Source organism: Erpetoichthys calabaricus, chromosome 16 (assembly GCF_900747795.2).
Source record: "Erpetoichthys calabaricus chromosome 16, fErpCal1.3, whole genome shotgun sequence".
NCBI classification, from domain to species: domain Eukaryota; kingdom Metazoa; phylum Chordata; class Cladistia; order Polypteriformes; family Polypteridae; genus Erpetoichthys; species Erpetoichthys calabaricus.
In genome coordinates this window covers 53058657-53074948 of record NC_041409.2, presented here as the reverse complement: position 1 = coordinate 53074948, position 16292 = coordinate 53058657, and the positions used below count along the sequence as shown (strand labels likewise).

Here is a 16292-nt window from a genome sequence, read left to right as displayed (position 1 = left end):
AACACACTTGGACTTTGCTATATGGTAGATGTTAGTCATTGGCTCCCTTAGAAGGTTTTGAACGATGAGAATTTCAGCCAGAATGTTTTCACATGGTGTATACCATTATTTAAAATACTGTCATTTAAATATTTTTGAACCATTCTAAACACCAGTTCATATTCCATGAGTGGCACCATTTTGAGCAGTGGTTAACATATAGTTGCTATGGGGAAAATGTTGGCTTTGTGCATGAAAGGTTACCAAATTTAAAAGAAGTGGAAAGTCCGACCCAAAGATCAGTCCTATCGAATGTCAGTGCTCAAATCAAAACCCCAAAAGCCACTGAATGAGAAATAAAAATAAAAGTCACAACTGGGAAATCTTAATAGTACAAAGCACACAAACGAAGATACGTTTGTGGAGATACAGAAATGCCTGTTGGCCAATACAATGAGTATTACTTAAGCTATTGCCGCCTGTTGTTGGCCGGGGGCACATGTGTATTTTACGTGTTTGACACATGTAGTGTTGTTGCACTTTGGGTTTAAATTAGAGTTATTAAAGCAAAACCCTTTTCCTAGTTGCCCCTTCACTTGTGACAAGATTTTTCTTTAATACGTGGAAACTCGGATAGTGACATAATGGTATGTTAAAAATGTCAACGACACAACTTCCATGGCTGCTTACAATAGCGACCATTGTCACTTTATAATGACAGCAACACAACAAATCAGCTCCTAGGGAAAAATAAAATTGCAACAGAAACACTGCAAAATAGTTTCTAATAACTGATAACAATTTCAATAATAAAAATAAATGCACAGATCAGGTCTGGCACAACAATGAAACAAATGCCCTGAAATGGTAGTGCTCAAGGAAATGAAGCAAAATACTTATCTTATCAAAATTCTATTATAAAAATGTGAATGCTGTGCACCTCAAAATCCTTAGAAGATTCACAACATCACAATTAAATATCAGAAAAGTCTGGGGAAAAAATGTAAATATAAGCATTTGGCGATCTAACTTTCTAGCCTCGTTTTCTGAGTCAGTATTCTCTCTGCCCACTGCGCACCCTACAGATCGCCCACCGCAGCACGGTGCCATCACTCCCATGTCATCACTGCAGTTCCATTTATTATCGACTGGTTGGCAGTACACAAAGCTCACCCAGATACTCCTGCTTCTCCTTTGCCAGCTGCAGTCCTTGAGCTTCAAGACTTTCAATCATGGCTTCTCCTAGCTGGGCATTTTTCCAGGTGCTGTGGCAGACAGGGAAGATTTATGAAGATGTACTCTGCTAATTCACTAGTTCACACTTTGGATTTAAGGATTAAACAACATTTGTTGTACATAAAGTCTTTTACTACCAACAAGACACAGCAAAGCAAATCTAAACACAAAAAGATGACCACATTAATAAACAATAAGCTTGTCATTTTCAGGATCATCCTTTCCCTCTAAACACAAATAACGTCACGACACTGGAAACGTCTCCAGTGATATCGAGGGTCTTACACTTTTCCTGATTCTTGTAGCAGGTCCAACCACTGGGCTTGTTCAGACTCAGATTCAGCTGCCAGGATGATGTTACCCTTTAAATAAAACAAATATGTGTTGGGGTGTGTGGCATCAGGGTTGTAATCTCACGAGTTCAGACAGATGGGTTTGAAGCCTGGCTTGGTCCGTCTTTATGGAGTTTGCATCTTCTCCCTGTTCTCTTTTATTGTTCTCCTTTCCTTTATCCCAAAGGAATCTACATGGGCTTGGTGCCCTGCACTAAAATTACAGTGCCTGGTTTGTGCCTGATGCTGCCAGGATAGGCCTCAACTACCTGTAACTCTGTATTTGAAAAAACAGATTTAGAATGAATGGAGGGAAATTTTCAATTTAGATGGGACTCATTTGAAGAGCTGGTAATGAAGATTTGCGATAACTGGGATGGAGGACTTAAGATCTAGGGTAGCAGACATGCTCAAGCCCATATACACAGAGTCTTACTTTAGAGTCACTGGAAACCCACAGGAACCTGAGAAGAACAAACAAACTCCATACAGAACTCCACTTCTAAACACAATCATCAGACTGGAGTTGATCTGATCAAAGTCACTGTGAAAGTGTGAAGTGTGCTCTACTCACGTGGAAGTCGTCATGAGACACTGTCATGGCGTAAGGCATACCCGACTCTTCCCGAGGTTCTACGATGCACCCTCCTAGCGGGATAACACCCTGCACACAATACAATACAATACAATTTATTTTTGTATAGCCCAAAGTCACACAAGGAGTGCTGCAATGGGTTTAACAGCCCCCGCCTTTTGAGAGCCCCCCAGCCTTGACTCTCTAAGAAGACAAGGAAAAAATCCCAAAAAAAAAAACCCTAGTAGGGAAAAAATGGAAGAAACCTTGGGAAAGGCAGTTCAAAGAGAGACTCCTTTCCAGGTAGGTTGGGTGTGCAGTGGGTGCCATCTGGGGCCATCAATTCACAATTCAAGAAACTCAACTGAAATCTCTCATTTGTAGAAGCAGTCAGACCCGTAATTCAATTCTTTGTAGAAGCCCCTTTGGCAGCAATTCCAACTTTGAGTTTCCTTGATAAATCCCTACACTCTTTGCACTTCTGCATTTGGGCAGTTGTTCTCATTCTTCCCAGCAGATCCTCTCAAGGTCTGTTAGTTTGGATGGGACGCAACAGTAAATTGCCATCTTCAGGGCTCTCCACACATGTTCTATGGGGTTTAACCTTGGACTTTGCCTGGGCCATTCAAGGACACTCAGAGGCTTGTCCTAAAGCCACTCCAGCATTGTTTCAGATGTGTACTTCAGGTCATTGAACCGTCTTCCCAGTCTGAGATGGTGTGCACTCTGGAGCAGGTTTTCTTCAAGGACATCTTTGCACTTGGCGGCATTCATCCTTCCCTCAGTTCTGTTGAGTCTCCCTGTCCTTGAACCCCAACAGCCAAAGGTCCCAAATGAGCGTGAAAGAACAAAAGATACAGAATTGGAACAGAGTACTAATGCCTTTTCTCTTTTTTCAACAGAAAAACAGAAGACCAATAATATTTCAATACCTCAACTCCAATGCTAATTGCTAGTGGCTGCTAATTAGTCATTCTAGTCACCAACTTGACTGATGGAGTACTGCTAAGATGTCCAATATTCCGACAAATTCTCTCATCTCAGCTGAGAACTTCTGAAGCTCAGTTAGATTCACCACTGAGTTCTTGGTCACTCTACCTAACCAAGGCTCTTCTTGCCCAGTTATTCAACTTGGCTGGACAGTCAGCTTTAGGAAGAGTCCCAGTGGTTGCAATCTTCTTCCATTTCCCAATTCTTGAGGCCACTGTGCTGCTGGGAACACTCAAAGCTTTACAAATGGTTTAATCCCCTTGCCCTGATCTACAGTTGTGCTCATAAGTTTACACACCCTAGCAGAATCTGTGAAAATACTGGCCATTGTTTGGAAAATATAAGTACTGTAATCGTTTTTAATGAGGGAGTGGTCAGGTGAGGCAATTTATTATCACATAATTGTTTGTGCCCTTTTAAATCATAATAACTGAAATCACCCAAATGGGCCTGATCAAAAGTTTACATACCCTTGAATTCTGGAGCTGATAATATACACACAAGTTGACACACACGGGTACAAATTAAGGATAAATTAAAGGAGAGTTTCCACACCTGTAACATCTTGGATTGTAATCAGATTTTGTGTATACATACTCAATTTAAATTCATGCTGAGCTGCACTGACTTTGCTGGATACCGAGCCATGGGAAAAGCAAAAGAACTGTCAAAGGACCTGCTAGAAAAGGTTGTTAATTTGTATAAATCAGGAAAAGGATATAAAAAGATATCCAGAGATCTGAAAATTCCTGTCAGAAGTGTTGCAGACTCTGAAAAAAAGTCGAATGTTAGGGGTTCTGTTGTTACCCAGGCACGGTCAGGTAGACCAACCAAGATTTCAGCCACAACTGCCATGCTCATTTGTCAAGATGCCAAGAAAAACCCACAAGTCATTTCAGCTGAAATACGGGCTTCTCTGAAAATAAGTGATGTTGCTGTTTCAAGAGGCACAATAAGGAGATACTTGAACAAAAATGGGCTGTGCGGTCGAGTTGCAAGAAAAAAGCCTTTACTGTGCCAACACCACAACACAGCCCACTTTCAAAATGACAAACAACATTAAGTCAAGCATCCAAAGTTCTGAAACAAAGACTTTTGGAGTGATGAGTGTGACGATACGGGTTCAGCTCTGTGCTCCCATCAGCTGTTAGGGAGCCCTTGAACCCAACACCGTCGGTAATGTCACCGATGAGCTAGACAGTGAGGCAATAACATTTGAGCAAGGGGATGATTCAAAAGTGCAGAGTGCTTTTATTTACAACAATCCAAAACAAAAGTGCAACTTTGCAAAGTTCAATAAATAAATAATCCATAAAACATGTGAAAAGTGGAGGTTAAAAACAATAGAAAAACTCTTCTAAAAACCACAAGGTAAAATGTCACAGGAAACAATATGTTAAAACCAAATAAGCCCGGTGTCTTCTGTTACCATGGCGGCTCCCCTGCTACGCCCATCTCGGGCTGCTCTACAGGAGAGTCGCCTACCTGCAGGAACAGCTGCCCTTCAATCAGGTCTGGTAGCCCTCCGATCCTTGGCTTCGTTGGACTCCCAACCGGACCGAGACTTTGGTCAATTCCCCAGCGGCCAAGGCGCTCACGCTGAGGCTAAACCAGTCCAAAGCCTCCTTGACTCCCGCTCCTAGCAACGTCCAAGTCGATTCCTCTACTGGTCACTCCAGCTACTTAGTCACTCAGCTGGAGCCACCGCTTCCTTCAGCCCCACAGAGTGTCAGCCAAACACTCCCCTCGTGGGCTCTCTTCCCAACTGCCTGCTCTCTCTAATGCAAGCCTGCTCTCACTCTCCTTCCTCACACCGACTTTCTCCACCTGCTTCCTGTCTTCTCGCTACCTCCCATTCTCCTTCCTTTCTTTTCCTCTTTATTCCCCCTAACCGTCTCGGGCTTCTCTATATATTCAGAGAGGACATGGCAGCAGCAGCCCATTAGCCACAAGAACAATCACGGATGTGGGCAGTCTCTCACCTGTGCACTTGGGTGAGAAACGCCCACACTGCAGATTGCCATGCGGCTCGCTACAGTCACTACGCCCCCTCCTAAGCCGTGAGCGCGGTGATATATTTATTTAAATAAAACTGCTGGCCTTTGCTGGGAGAGCTGTGGACCCATAACACCACAATGAGACCAAAATGTTACTTTATGGTCATAACCATACATGTTCTGTTTGGTGAAGACTCAACAAGGCCCATGATGAAAAGTCCCTACTGTGAAGCACGGAGGTGGATTTCTGGGGGTGTGTGAGCTACAGTGGCACAGGTAACTTAGTGAAAACGGATGGCAAGATGAATGCCGCATGTTACCGGAAAGTACTGGAGGACAACTTGCATTCATCAGTCCGGAAGTTGCGCATGGGACCCACTTGAATCTTCCAACATGACAATGATCCAAAACACAAGGCCAATGCGACCCTTCAGTGAATACAGCAGGAAAAAGTGAAGGTGCTGGAGTGACTATTATATTCTCCTGACTCAATATCATTGAGCCACTTTGGGGAGATTCCCAACATGCAGTTCATGCAAGACAACCCAAGAATTTATGGAACCTGGAGGCTTTTCTCCAAGAAGAATGGGCAGCTCTACCACCTGAGAAAATCAAAGGCCTCATCCACAACTATCACAAAAGACAGCATACCGTCATGGATACTGAAGGGGGCAATACGCAGTAGCTAGAACTAAGGGTATGCAAACGTTTGAACAGGGACCATCTCATTATTTTCCTTATTATAGTTGTGCTGTTCTCTGGTGCCTTATAGTTTAATTTGGATTCCTTTAAAAGTAAATGGAAATGTGTTTTGCCTAATCAGTCATCTTTTATTTAAAGTATGGCACACATCTTACACATTCTGCCAGAGTATGTAAACTAATGAGCACAACTGTATATCTGTATATCTCACCACAATTTGACGGCTCTGAGGCTAAGGATCTGCACTGGTATCCAGAAGGTTGCCAGTTTGAATCCCCATTACTGGCAAAGGGGATCCTACTCTGCTGGGCCCTTGAGCAAGGCCCTTATCCTGCCCTTGCTCCAGTGGTGCTGTGCAATGGCCGACCCTGAGCTCTGACCCCAAGGGGTTTGCGAAAACATACAAATTCCTAATACAAGAAATTTCATAAGACAAAATAAAGAACAAAAAAAAATACAAAAAAAATTTAATCATAAACGGTTTGGTTGTCTTGACATGCAGTATGAATTGTGGACCTTCTATACCCAGGTACACGTGTGCCTTTCTAAATGATGTCCAATGAGTTCCTCGTGCCACAGGTGGGCTCCAGTCAACATCTGGACATATCTTAAGGAAAAAGAGGAGGCACCGGAGCACAATCTGCAGTGTCACAGCAAAGAGTCACAATACTTCTAGGAATGAGAGATTTCAGTTTTGGAATTGCAACAGATTTGAACACCTTCACAGAAAAAGTTTTCAGTTTCTGTTTATGGGTTATTGAGTGCAGATTGATGAGTAAAAAATGGCAAATTTATCCATTTCAAATTAATTCTACAACATGATAAACTGTACAAAAAGTGAAGGGGGCTGAAGACTTTCTGAATCCACTGTACAGTCAAAAATTCAGCTACAGGTTTAGTATGGCAGCCAGTGGTGACAAAATTGGGGGCAACCAAGGGTGGCTGGGGGTTCTGGTGAGGCCAAGGAAAATCACAAGGTAACAGCAAATGATTTCATTACAATTGCAAGGAAGGCACAGTATCATTAGGAAGCATTAGGAAAATGATAACCTTGATTAGAAATCCCTTTGAAGGACTTGGTGGTTACTCTTCTAGAGGAAGGAGGAGGAAGAGGAAGGGGCAATGTAGGAGGGGGGATATTTCTGTAACTAAAGAGCTCCCTATTGGTATGCTCAAAAGAATGGACAAGATCTGACCCTAAACACTTAATTGCACTTGATCTTGTGGTAGTGTCTTAGGCTGTCATCACAATACGTGAGTTTTCCAGTCATTTTCACATGTAGTATTCGTTTACATGAATGTGGACAGTTGTAACACACACTTGTGACCTCTGGCCGTGCAGTAAGACATCCCAGTGCACAAAGACGTTTAGTGATCTCTTAAGTAATGGGAGCAGCTCCTGTACGTGACATTTGACAACCAGCCAGAAGTTCATTGCATAAAGTGCAGTGGCAAGGAAAGAAGAAAGGTGGGTGTTCTGGACTCCGCAAAGCAGAAGAGAGATGTGTCCCGTGTTTGTCTTACTACGGCAAAACAGAAAAAAGGAAAAAGAAAGTGCAAGGCTGGGTCTTGACATGCTATATATAACAAGAAAACACTCCTAAAGCCACCAGTGCGGTCAGACAGCACATCCATTGGCTATCAAAATGTGACCAGCTCATCATACTTGTCAATGTTAAAACAGTTTTGAAAAGTCATGCGCAGGCGACAATCTGTCATTTCCTGTAATTTGTAGTCATATAATCTAACATCTTCAGGGTGATGAGATCCAGCAGCTGCAGCCATTGAGTTTGATGTGCTCTACAGCTATAAGTGTGGACATTAGTCTTTGTTCCACCCAGGAGTTTTTAACCCCTGGAAATGGAGACTGTTGAAACCATATATTTCTGAAAACACGGTGTGAATGGGTGAAAATGCAGACTGTAATCGCACTCTGATTGGTTCCTGTTTAAACGTGGCCCTTCCCTGATTGGATCATGTTCATTACATTTTCTCAGCTTCTTTGCTTGCCTTATACTCATACGTTAATCTCAATAACAATTCCACCTCATCATCAGTTCAAAAAACAAATCTGTGTTTTTTGCTTTTCATATTCACCATTGCTGTTCTCCATGTGTCTAGCGTGTAGAATGCGTCCTCTTCCTGTTTCCACTGATTCGCACGGGTCTAATGTGAGCAAACAGGTATGTCATACGCATTTTAGTTTGGGCAGAGATACGTACCTCAGTACAGGATGTGAAAACGCCAGTGTGGATGGAGATCGTTTTTGTTATTTTTAAATAAAAACGTAGTAGTCTGGATATGGCCTCCATGCCTCCAAAATGTTGCTCAGATGGTAATAACAGTCCCTCAGGGCTGGCAGACAGGAGTGGAAGTCTCCATTTATAAAAGACAGGGGAAGTAGTTATGTTCCAATTAACAAAAGACAAGGGTAAAGGTAAAGGGTAAGCATTGAATATTGTAAATAAATCAATTCAACAGAAGTACTGCGTAGTCTCTAAAAAAAACTCATTTCCACTATTTTTTTTTTTTTTAAGTTCGATACAAATCCATGTAATAGAACGCATGTATACAAATACTGAAATCCCCTTAGAGAAAACAAAATATACGCAAGCAATGTCACAAAACCTCCGCTGTCACATTAGGCGACTTCTAGTTGTGGGATACGTCAGATTAGCCGAAAGCAGTCACTGGGCCACGTCATTTTACACGACTGCCCACATCACACCCGTGCCAACTACCTAGCGCAGCTGTGCTCACCCCTTGTTCTGACCGCCAATAGTGTGCTGCTTGACAAGGTTACTTTCCATTCTGTTTTCACATGTAAAACACAAAGTGTGAGAAAGACGAGCCTCTCATCTGTTTGTGAGATTTCAAACACCCGCATTCCTTATTCCTGGTTGCTACACTGCACATACATTGTGCTTCCAGCACTCATGCACAAGGAGGAACCCCTCCAAATAAAGATAAAGTCAAATCTGTTTGATTTTTTCAAGGGCGAGTCATGAAGTAGTTGGAGTGAACCACTGGGTATGACACATTAGAGGCCGCCGACTGCCTCCAACTCGCTAAGATTATTTAGATGAAGGCTACAACATAATACAGCTGAAACAATTGTGCAATGTGACATGGCTAAAAGATTCTAATGGACAACCATAAGGTAAGGTCCAGAGGGAAATACAAATTCTGATCCAGCAAGTCCATGAAGCTGATGTGGTTAAACGACTGTCCTGCAGTATCCAGTTCCATGCACTATAGATGATAAATTCATATGCCAGGAAATCATGAGGGACTTATCTGTGAGGGTCTAATTACTTTCAGCGACCAAGGAGCTATTTATGAATACTGTATTGAAGTTTCCCGGGGATGCCAATACCTTTTGAGCAGAGCTCTTTGTCTGTTAATTCTTCAGTCCAGGGTAGCGTTTGTTTAAAAACTGTAACACAGTGCTAGAACAAATTAAAGGTGAACAATACAAAGAAGAAGTTTGTGGTCAAAGCTAGTTATGAAAGCTCATTTATAATGGGGTTTACTCTTAACTCCATTTCAATGAAGTATTAGGTAATTAGACCATAGAGTGGACCTTCATAGTTCAACTAATTTGAGGGTCTGCGGCTTTAGTTACCAAGGGAACACACTCCTCAGCTGCACTGGCAAGGGTGTACACCGGGGTACAACAAGGGGCCCTCCATCCAACAGATTCAGATTCAGGAAGAGTAATCTGGCCACGGGACAAAGGGACCACTCCTTGCACGGATATTTGAGAGGTCATGGGAGTAGTGTTGGGTCCGTACTAATATTTTGACTTTGGTATCGATACCAACTTTCAAACCTCAGTAATGGTACCAAAGCAAATAATGGATATGTCCAAATCCCCCCGTCCTGCTCCAGCCTTCCCTGGTAGGACTCTCTTGATAGCCATGAAGTTCCAATCACGTCAAAGCAATAAGGGGGGTCCTTGTGAAGTTCTGATCACTTTGAAGCAGTTGGGAGGTTCATGCACATTGTTGTAATTTTGAAGTTTTAAATGTGCTAATGTAAGTGAAATTTACTTTATATTATAAATTTATATAACAAACAATATATCATATTTAACGTGGATGTGATGTAAATATGTAGCAGTACAGGCAAGACTCTAAAAAATCATCTGGCCTCACAAGACTAAATGTCACACTCTATCTGTGGTGAAGGCCTCCTGCATTGCAGCAACAACAGAGAAAATCTCAGCTTGAGGGCAGAAGAAACGTACCTTTGGATGGATGTTAAAGTACTTGTTAGTCTCAAAGCTTTTCTTCTCGTTTTCTGCATAGTAAAGAAGAAAGCTGTCCTTGATGATGAAAAACCTGTAGCAGAAAGAAAAAGGTTGAGACTGTGCCAAGGAATTAAAATCATCTGTTCTCAAATCAAGGTTGACCGCATACCCCAATGTCCTGGCACCCCAATTTGACAAGTACCCCTGTGATGTCATAGGCATATGAGGAGACCACAAGGAGTGCTGGCAAAGTCGGCGGAACACGACAAGGAGGATGAACGAAAGGAGATCATTCAGTCCATGAGCTCGTCTGGTTAAGCAAAAGTATAAAGACCAAGGTACATTAAACTACTGTATTTTCCAGCAATTATCTGGCACAGACTTCATTTTAGTGAGTCTAAGGCAGCTGCGGCACACTCCTGTCAATTCAACTCGTATAATCTGACATCTCTAACAACTCAGTCAGATGGGTCTGCAACTCATCATGATTGACTTTGTCTTTAGTCGTAGGGTTGGCTCTGTGAGCATCACAGCTGATGAATGCTGATCTGGAAGTACAAGGAATAAAATACAATGATGAAAAGTAAAGAACACGGGTGTTTTGGAACAAATAAATAGAAGAGAAGCTCGTCTGTTAGATGTGTCGTGTTTATTGTACAATGACAAAATGGAAAAAAGAGAAAAAAAAGAAAGAAATGGGATTGCAGATGAACTTGCCATACATGTAAAGCATTTGATATGACGGTGAGTTTCCACAATGGCAAAATGGGTGCGAGCAAAGGAGCAGGCCAGAATCCTAACTGGTCTGCACAACACAGGCTCACTTGATCTCAGCCAGGCCCCTATATACAGGTGGAATCCCTTTTTAATGAAATTCATGAGACCATAAAAATATTTCACTATAATGGAAATTTCGCTATGACTATACTGTTGTGATCAGGGTTGCCATCTCTAATGGCTGCAGCATAAGGACATCGCCACGGCTAGTCTGCTGCATCTGGTACACAGTAAACCAAGGGCAAAGTAATTGGTTGTCCTCTGCAGGATTAGGCTTATCATATATCTTCATAGATGTTTAGAACATTTAACACTGGACTTTGACCTGCTCTTCTTCACGCTCTCCTGGTCGGACACAGAGATGATTCAGAGTAGCTGGTGTTCTCTAATCTGAAAATGGGAGCTAAAGCAGGACAATTGCCCCCAGGGCTCGTGTGCTTGAGTGCTGAAGTTAACAGCTCAGATTTTGAATGAAGTCTTGAGACTGTACCTGCCTTCTCTATACAGTAATAAAGTACCTGTATTTTAATTGGAAACCTGCACTCACCTTCCTGTCTCTCATTCAACTCTGTGACCCAAGCTTGACAATACCTATATAGAAAAACTTTACTTAGTCTGCGAAAAAATTTGAAGATGATACATTAGATGAAACTTTTTTTTCAGCATAAACTAATGCTGTTTCTCACTTTTTTTTTGAGAAGTGCTATGAAACTCAAACAGTACAATATCCACACATGACTCAACTACCCCCGCCGATGCTCAGTGGAGCACTGACCCAGAATTCGTCTATGTGTATGATGTCGCCAAGACTGCCCAAGATCAGATATTTCTCAACACTCACTTTCTTTTGGTCTAACAAGAAAGAGATAGCCTGTTGCAGGGTTTCTGAGAAAGTGTAGGCATGGCATTTGGAGCTTCTCCGAGCCAAAAAGTCTGCCATTTGAGTTCGGGGCAAGGCTGATAGGGGGGAGGGCTGCTTCTGAGACCCCAACCTAGCAGAGTCCTTGGTTTTTTTGAGGCTTGTTCACCCTTTTTGCTATTTTGGTGTTACTAGAACACAAATCTGATATTCCACTTACGTCAATATGTGTCTTGTAATTAAGGTTTATTATTTCTTTACTTTAATTTCTGCTTTATTGCACCCCTAAGTATTTTTAATGAGGAATCTGCTGTTGGTTTTTATTTGGCTAATTTTAACAAAGTGAATATCATGTCATATTTTTCTGCAACTCTGCTTAGTCACCTCTTGACTCCTTCTGTCACACCATTAACGCAGCAACCATTCATAGAAATTCAGTGCCATTGGCTCTCAAAGTTGTCCCTCTATGGATAAACAAAACACCTCCTTGTGGTTCTTGGTAGTTTAGTTCAAAAATCAAGTAGAGAGGTTTGTATTGCCTTTTTAACTCTTTTCAAAGGCTACTCCTTTCTGGTTCTCGGTCTGCTACTGTCTTTGAGGTTTTCACTTTTGCCATTTGGCTTGACGTTCTTCTCCTGGTCGAAGTGATTGTTTTGATTCCTTTCCACTTTATAATTTTTTACTCCTTTTTGGAGGGATTTTTTTGTAAATCTTTTTGTGATTACTGTTGTTACTGAAATCGCTGTGGCAATAGGATCAGAGGTTGCGACACATGACATTTGCGGTTTGACTGTATAATATCCACTTTATCTGAGTTTGACAGATAATCCTGGTGACATTTGCTGCTCTTCTTTTCTACATTTGCTTTCCTGGAATTCAAATCTTTGGCAGTGTTATTCTAACTGCGAATTAGGAATTTGTTTTGCTTTGAAAATACATTGGCTTGGTTTTCTGGGGTAAGAACTTTGCGTGTTTCCTGTCCTACATTTCATCTTCTGGTTCTCAATTCAAATTATTTCTGCTAATGTTAGCAGAACAGTTAAAAAATAGGTCAGAAGTCTCTCCTAGTCACAGCCAGTAAAACGATCATATCTGTTGTCAGAAATAGATAAGCAAACCAAACTCACAGTCAAACTCAAAATAAAAACAAACACATGACAAATACATGTTATGTCTGCACACTGACAGTTTTATGAGACAGATCAAGGAGATACACTCACTGGCCATTTTATTAGGTACACCTTGCTAGTACCTGGTTGGACCCCCCCTTTTGCCTTCAGAACTGCCATAATTCTACATGGCATAGATTCAGCAAGGTGCTGGAAACATTTCTCAGATGACAGCATCACACAGTTGCTGCAGATTTGACAGCTGCCCATCCATGATGCAAATCTCCCGTTCCACCACATCCCAAAGGTGCTCGATTGGATTGAGATCTGGTGACTGTGGAGGTCATTTGAGTATAAGTAAACTCATTGTCTTGTTCAAGAAACCAGTTTGAGATGATCTGAACTTTGTGACATGGCATGTTATCCTGCTGGAAGGAGTCATCAAAAGATGACACTAAAGTCATAAAGGGATGGACATGGTCAGCAACACTACTAAGGTAGGCCAAGGCATTTAAGCGATACTCAATTGGGACTAAGGGGCCAAAGTGTTACAAGAAAATATCCCCCACACCACCACCAGCCTGAACCACTGATACAAGGCAGGATGGATCCCTGCTTTCATGTCGATGACACAAAATTCTGACCCCACCATCTGAATGTCACAGCAGAAATCAAGAAAAACTCACCAGACCAGGCAATGTTTTTCCAATCTTCTGCTGTCCAATTTTGGTGAGCCAATGTGAATTGTGGCCTCAGCTGCCTGTTCTGAGCTGACGGGAGTGGCACCCGGTGTGGTCTCCTGCTGCTGTAGCCCACCTGTTTTAAGGTTCGACGTGTTGTGTGTTCAGTGATGCTCTTCTGCATACCTTGGTTGTAATTGGTGGTTATTTGATTTACTGTTGCCTTTCTATCAGCTCGAATCAGTCTGGCCATTCTCCTCTGACCACTGGTATCAATAAGACATTCTTACCCAGAGGACTGCCACTCACTGGATATTTTCCCCTTTTTGGACCATTCTCTGTAAACCCTAGAGATGGCTGTGTGTGAGAATCCCAGTAGATGAGCAGTTTCTGAAATACTCAGACCAGCCCGTCTGGCACAAATAACCATACCACGTTCAAAGTCACATCAGTCCCCTTTCTTCCCCATTCTGATGGTCAGTTTAAACTGCAGTAGGTCGTCTTAGCAATGTCTGCAGGCCTAAAGGTATTGAGTTGCTGCCAAGTGATTGGCTGATGAGACATTTGTGTTAACAAGCAGTTGAACAAGTGTACCTAATAAAGTGGCCAGTGAGTGTAGATGTTTAAACCAAAAACGGTCAAAACCAGGACATCACTAACATGAGCAGCTGTTGTGATGTGAAATTTTGCATACAAGCTGATAAATATTTTGTATGTCTTTATTTGTAACTTAGACAAAGCAATGTAATATTAGTGTTACATTATTGATAATAACAGCAATGGTTTGATGGTTTAAGAACCCTTCCCCATTTTTGGGCAATTTTTACGACAGGGTTGGGGGAAAGTGCCTCAAACAAGTTTGGTAAATGTTTCTCTGCTAAAGTCTCTCTCTCTCAACCCCCACAGGAAAGCCAGGCTGCCTAACTGCCAATCTTTACCTTAACTTATGGTTTTGGGGGCAGGTGTGAAGGTGTTCTATTCCCCCATTGGTCTGAAGTATGGCTGTTTGAAACTGGCTTGTATCAAAAGCCTTTAAGTATCATGATGTCCTATTGGCTCTAAGAGTTGGGCAGAAAACCTATAAATTTGCTTGCTTTACCCAGCTCTCTCTCTCCTTACCAAACTGATGAAAGACCATCACATACCATGAACTGAAAAGGACAACACATTGAAGAGCACAGCTTGGCAGCCATATTAAGACAGGCATGCAGCCTGTTCTGAAGAAAGCTGACCACAAATGATGCCTTAATTAGAGACATTTTAAGTAACTAACAAGTCTGAGTGCCGCCTGAAACTACATATCACCATTTATCAGGTTGTATGGTAGCCAATATTCAAATGTACTTTGTTTATTGTTATTATTTATGAATATTATCAATAATGCATTATTTAAAGTGTAACTTAACTCCTGCTTGTCTTTTACTGCACCTAATTGCCTGAGGTTATAGATGTAGAAGGGAAGGTGCGGAGAAGTTATATGGTACAATACCTTATAAACAGTGGTAAGTCTGGGAGATTTGAGGCATTCTGACACTCTACAAAGACAAAACAGCGGCAAATCCAAAACAAGAGACAAAAATAGTGTTTAAAAAAAAAAACATTTAGAACTAAAAGTTCTTTGATTCAATTTTTAAAAAGATTCTAAATCTCAGATGAGAAAGTGAAATCCTGGACGCCTTTTAACCTGAGGTATTATTACAACACTAGGGGGTTCACCCCCTGCTCGTTTTGCTCGCCAACCCCCCCAGCCTGTGCTACGTGCCAGCCACTTCACGTCTCTGTCACTCGTGTTGTGAAGAGGGGGGCTAAATGCACCCCAAGGAGATGCGGTTGCTCCTCCGAAACCCCCTCTTAAACGGTGATACACTGGGAAACAAATACAGTTTTTTTTTTTTACCTCCTCTTTGCTTGATCAGCTGCTGGCTTGCTGCTGCTGCTGCTGCTGTTGTGCCGCGTGATCTGCATCTCGCACGGCTCTTCGAACATTTAAAAGCCTGTATAGCAGCTGTCCTACTCTTTGTCTTTAATTTCCGGCCCTGGGCGTGGTTAAATCTCTTGGCACAAAGTCTTGTCTCGCGGGACGTGAGTTCTTGATATTTTTTAGTTTATAATTTAAAAAAGGAATAAGAATCTGAAAATCTAACAACATCACATTAAAGTTCGATAACTTCTGAAAAGAATGATACCAAACATATATACTGGTGCTGGTCATAAAATTAGAATATCATGACAAAGTTGATTTATTTCAGTAATTCCATTCAAAACGTGAAACCTGTATGTTAAATTCATTCATTACACACAGACTGATGTATTTCAAATGTTTATTTCTTTTAATGCTGATGATTATAACTGACAACTAATGAAAGTCCCAAATTCAGTATCTCGGAAAATTAGAATATCAATTAAGACCAATGCAAAAAAGGATTTTTAGAAATGTTGGCCAACTGAAAGGTATGAATATGAAAAGTATGAACATGTACAGCACTCAATATTTAGTTGGGGCTCCTTTGGCCTGGATTACTGCAGCAATGCGGTGTGGCATGGAGTCGATCAGTCTGTGGCACTGCTCAGGTGTTATGAGAGCCCATGTTGCTCTGATAGTGGCCTTCAGCTCTTCTGAATTGTTGGGTCTGGCGTATTGCATCTTCCTCTTCACAATACCCCATAGATTTTCTATGGGGTTAAGGTCAGGCGAGTTTGCTGGCCAATCAAGAACAGGGATACCATGGTCCTTAAACCAGGTACTGGTAGCTTTGGCACTGTGTGCAGGTGCCAGGTCCTGTTGGAAAATGAAATCTGCATCTC

General features: G+C 41.8%; 1 protein-coding gene across 1 annotated transcript in view; it reads right to left on the bottom strand.

Moving 5' to 3' along the window:
* The window catches only part of plekhd1 (pleckstrin homology domain containing, family D (with coiled-coil domains) member 1), an 84596-nt gene that overhangs the window by 44591 nt on the left and 23713 nt on the right, over nt 1–16292 (bottom strand). Inside the window, exons 2-5 of the mRNA XM_028822005.2 lie at nt 10060–10153; nt 2122–2211; nt 1501–1577; nt 1153–1244 (exon numbers count right to left, since the gene is read on the bottom strand). Coding sequence (XP_028677838.1) covers nt 1153–1244; nt 1501–1577; nt 2122–2211; nt 10060–10153 — 353 coding nt within the window. The remainder of the gene's footprint in view (nt 1–1152; nt 1245–1500; nt 1578–2121; nt 2212–10059; nt 10154–16292) is intronic.